The sequence below is a fragment of the Chaetodon auriga genome, chromosome 7 (genome assembly GCF_051107435.1).
Source record: "Chaetodon auriga isolate fChaAug3 chromosome 7, fChaAug3.hap1, whole genome shotgun sequence".
NCBI lineage: Eukaryota > Metazoa > Chordata > Actinopteri > Chaetodontiformes > Chaetodontidae > Chaetodon > Chaetodon auriga.
In genome coordinates, this window is record NC_135080.1 from 1,015,001 (window position 1) to 1,020,000 (window position 5,000).

General features: G+C 47.9%; 1 protein-coding gene across 4 annotated transcripts in view; it reads left to right on the forward strand.

Annotated features, from left to right (window-relative positions):
• The window catches only part of plekhg2 (pleckstrin homology domain containing, family G (with RhoGef domain) member 2), a 64,904-nt gene that overhangs the window by 18,833 nt on the left and 41,071 nt on the right, over nt 1-5,000 (forward strand). For all 4 annotated transcript variants that reach the window (XM_076735762.1, XM_076735763.1, XM_076735764.1 and 1 more), the window contains one exon: nt 196-731. In XM_076735762.1, coding sequence (XP_076591877.1) covers nt 196-731 — 536 coding nt within the window. The remainder of the gene's footprint in view (nt 1-195; nt 732-5,000) is intronic.

Sequence of the window (5,000 nt, forward strand, 5' to 3'; positions counted from 1 at the left end):
TTCATGTTATTGATCACATGACTCTTAACGTCCTGATCGGGTCGTGAGGTTTGATTGGATGATCAGACTGAAGCTCTTTGATGTCACAAACTGCTTTGAGAGAAATGTTTGTGTTGATTTAAATTTCCTTTCTTCATGTTTTGATTGGCTGAAATCAGCCGATGGACTGAAACGTGTCTCTCTGTGTCTCCACAGCCGCCAAGCGTCCCTCCTCAGTCTCGTCTCTGAGTGGGATTGTGGGTAGGATGATGTCGTCCGGCGATCGAGGCGCCTCGTCCTCCTCCTGCACCTCCGTCAACACCGTCTGTTCAGACGGCGAGCGTCCCGCCTCCCTCTCCCTCTCCTCCTCCGCCTCCTCCGTCTCCCTGCAGGACACTTCCCACTCCTCCTCCTCCTCCTCCTCTTCCTCTTCCTCTCTGCCCTATGGCGCCGTGCCGACATACAATGCCTCTTCATCATCGTCCTCCTCGTCCACGCCAAAGAGAAATGGCTCGGACATCAGCCTGGACCTCACTCCCCTGGTCACACCGCACGGAGGAGCAGTTCCCGGAGGAGGGAGAGGAGGTGGGGTTACCAAGGTGACGGGCGGAGGTCACGCCCCTGATGGGCACGGAGCCAATCCGGCAGCAGCGGCGGCTACGCCCAGACAGCTTTCACGGCTGGAGCGAGTGGTGCTGGAGATCGTAGAGACCGAGCAAGCCTACGTCAGAGACCTGAAGAGCATCGTGGAGGTAAGAGGCCGATGATGCCGAGGCGTGAAACACGTGTCAGCTGAACAGGAAGTCATGTGGCAGAGAGTCGCTTCCTGTCAAACCTCAGTTCCACAAGCTTCTTTAACTCAGCTCAGCCTTTCATTCAGAAGTCTGTTCACACGCAGCAGGTTGAAACAGGTTTCAGCTCAGAGGAGACGGCGTCAGTGTGTTAGCTTAGCTTAGCTTTATGGACTGACTAAATCTCTGCATGCTAACAGTCAGTGTGTTAGCTTAGCTTGGCTCTATGGACTGACTCAATCTCTGCATGCTAACAGTCAGTGTGTTAGCTTAGCTTAGCTTAGCTTTATGGACTGATTGAATCTCTGCATGCTAACAGTCAGTGTGTTAGCTTAGCTTAGCTTAGCTTTATGGACTGACTGTGAATCTCTGCATGCTAGCGGTCAGTGTGTTAGCTTAGCTTAGTTTTATGGACTGGCTGAATCTCTGCATGCTAACAGTCAGTGTGTTAGCTCAGCTTACCTTTATGGAGTGACTGTGAATCTCTGCATGCTAACAGACAATGTTAGCTTAGCCTAGTTTCATGGATTGACTGAATCTCTGCATGCTAACAGACAGTGTTAGCTTAGCTTAGTTTCATGGACTGACTGAATCTCTGCATGCTAACAGACAGCGTTAGCTTAGCTTAGTTTCATGGACTGACTGAATCTCTAATGCTAACAGTCGTTCCGTCTCTGTTAGAAACACACAGTTAGACTCTGGGTTAGCAAACATGGACGTCCTGTTTCCAAATCTTCTACCGATTACACAAACCAGGTTTCTCCTTTTCGTGGTGTTGAAGAGAACCAGAGGAAACCAGATTACAGTCCTTAATTAGCTGGCATTCACAAAACAACACATCCCATGAGTGTGTCTGTCATGTCACCATGACTCAGGGCCCATTAGCCAATCAGTGCTAACCACGTAGCTGTTATCACGTCATCCGTGTTGTTGCGCTCGCTGCAGGCTGTAACTCTCTGAGGCCTCAGTGACGTCTGCGTCTAACAGGAGATTATCTGTTGACCTCAGACTTCTGCTCTGTGGCAACGTGCACAGTTCAAATCGGCAAACAAACCATGGCTCTGTATTTTGAGGTGTGGTGTGGCCCTCATAAAGAGCACCTGCCAGCCAATCACAACGCTGCTGTGGTTTCACATACGAATACATAGAAACAGGAAGGAGGGGTACAGTACACAGCTGTGTGTGTGTGTGTGTGTGTGTGTGTGTGTGTGTGTGTGTGTGTGTGTGTGGGAGGTGCTAGCTGTAGCCTAGATTTACTGGCCAGGTGTGAATGCCTCTGGGCTAGTTTACCTGCTGCTGGCCTCACACACACACACACACACACACACACACACACACGGACACGGACACACACACCTTACATGAACATGAATGTAAAATTCGATTGGTTGTGTTTCTTCTTCATCCTCCTCCTCCTCTTCTCCTCCTGGCTGACGTCACTTTCGTCACGTTCGTCTTCGCTCTCATGAAATATTCTGAACAGAAACCCTTTGCATCCTGTTGTTTTCCACGTTTCCTCTCGGTGATTGATGTCTTTGTAGCCGTGCTGGTGGCGTGGCATCATGGAGGTCTGTGGATCCACCAAGCTGAAACACCCACTGCATGGACTGACGTGAAAATAGGTTCCTTCACGCTCCCCGGACAATAAATTCCACTGACTCTGGTGATGTTTCCTCGAGCGCCAACAAGAGGCTGACACGCCATATTAAGTCAAAGTATTAATCAACTGTCGTCAGCTAAACTTTGCATTTGATGCTAATTAGCTGTTGCATGTGCATGATGAACATGAGCATGTTAGCACTGTCACAGCTGCTAGCATCACTCTCAGTGTTGTTAATGAACCTTCCAGACATTTAAATGCAACGCGTGACTGAAACCAGCAACATCTTCAGCAAAGGCTTGTGCAGCTGTTGATCGTGCACATGCAGAAGTCACCTTAAAGATCTGAGAGCATTCAAATCCCCTTAAACTTAACTTAAATCATTAAAAGCAGTGTGATTCGAAGGTTTCATTCACGAGAACAGAGACATCTTATTGCCTTCATGTGTTTGACGCTCGGTTTGATAGAAGTTCTAAGTTCTTCGTTGAGTAAAAAATGAACTTTTTTAAAGGGAGTTTTGAATGAAAAAGAATTTGCTGACTTGGTTGTTTGTGTGTGTTTCATCCATCATTGGCCCAGGTGCACCAGGAGTCAGCCAGGCTGTGTGTGTGTGTGTGTGTGTGTGTGTGTGTGTGTGTGTGTGTGTGTGTGTGTGTGTGTGTCTGTGTGTGTGTGTGTGTGCGTGTGTGTGTTTGCCTCCATCTGTCTGACTGGAGTGTGAAACATCCTTTTGAAGTAAAGGAGAGAATTTACTGCTTCTTTTCATCCTCTGCCATGTCACACACACACACACACACACACACACACACACACACACACACACACACACACACACACACGGCTCGGCTGTCATCACGTTTATCAGCTGTCTGTCAGTTTCTTCTGTCTGACCTCCAGCTCTCTCTCTCATCACCACATCTTTCTTCTTCGTTGGTTCCTTCCTCCTGACTCTCTCTTCTTCTCCTGCCGTCGTCTCCGCAGCAGTTTATTCTGGATAATTAAAAAAAAAACTCTGAAATCATCAAGTTTGAGAAAAATGCAGCAGAATTGATTTTTGCTGCGTTTTTAACAGTTAACAGTCAGTGTGAGGAATCAGAGCAGCAATCCCAGAATTCCTCTCTCCTGATGGAAAGGAGGTCTGATGGATGATAAGTGTGTGTGTGTGTGTGTGTGTGTGTGTGTGTGTGTGTGTGTGTGTGTGTAATGTAAGCCTTCATTCCTGCTGCTCTCTGTATTTGAGGTTTTGCTGAAGTCTGGTTTTGATTGAGGCTACATGATGTCACGCTCACTGGGAATCTGAACCGACGGCCATAATAGGCCTGTGTGTGTGTGTGTGTGTGTGTGTGTGTGTTTGGGAGCAGTGAGAACTCAAACACACTGGGAAACAGCTCCTCTTGGTCATGTCTCACACACGCTCAGATCCACCTGGTTCGACTCTTTTCATTCAGTTGTGTAAATTAAAGCGCCTCCTCTGCGCTCGCCTCGTTGCAGCAGCATTCTGGGAAATTGCTGAAATAAGTGAACTGAAATTAGGAATAAGTGGAGTCACTTCATCTGACAGAGCTTTTGCTGCAGTTTTCTGGGAGGGAAAAGTCGGTGGTGGAGCGAACATGAGACGATGGGTGCAGCGGGGATCCTGAAGCTGACCTGTAGCCAAGTGGGACAGGAAACTGAGGGGGAGGAGGAGGAGGAGGAGGAGGAGGAGAGAGATGGGGGAGAAACAGATGACGGGGAGGGGGAGAGGAGAAAGCTGGAGGGGTAAGAAGTAGAGAAAAGATGAGGAGGTGGGGGTCTGGGGGACAAGAAAGGGGGAAAGTAGAAAAACAGGGAGAGAGAGGGCTGAAGTGAAGGGTGGAGGAATGAGTGACGGAGAACAACAGAAGAAGAAAAAACGAGAGGACGAGTGAAAGACTGAAGTGAGGATGAAACGTCGTTCTTCCTCTGTGGTGTCACCTTCAGGCTGCAGCTGGTGCAGTCATAAGAACCTCAGCAGGTTAATTAATTAACCGTCGGTCAGGTCCAGAGTTCAAACGACAGCCATGAACCAACGATGCTGTCAGTGTGACTACTTCCTGTTAGCTAAACATGCTAAATGCTACTGATGATGATGATGGTGATGATGATGATGATGATTGAGCGGCTCCTCGTCTTCACTTCACTCTCGATCTAAAGTCGTTTTCAGGTTGTTTTCAAAGTGTAGACGCTTTTTTTTCACGCTTCACACCTTTTCTCCTTTCTCTACCTTGTTGTGATGCTCGATGCTGATTGGTCCTTATGTAAATGCTCGATGTCGTCTCAGGTGAGCCGGTGGTGATGTCAGACTCTCTCATGGAGGATGTCTCATGTCCTACCAACAGTCAGCATTCGAGTCTTCAGACCAGGACCAGCATGTTTCTCTGGTATCTACCCAGACTTCGACCACAGCGTTGTCCAATCAGACGACACCCGTCAATAAACGTCTGTTAACGCCGTTTTTTTAACAGTTTTGTATGTCAGCAGCCACATTTCCGTTTATTTATTATTATTCTGCCTCGAACACATTTTAATCGTTCTTTCCCGTCAGCTGGTATGAGCCATGTTTTCACAGCTTCTTCTTCTTCTTCTTCTTCTTCTTCTTCTTCTGTGGTTTT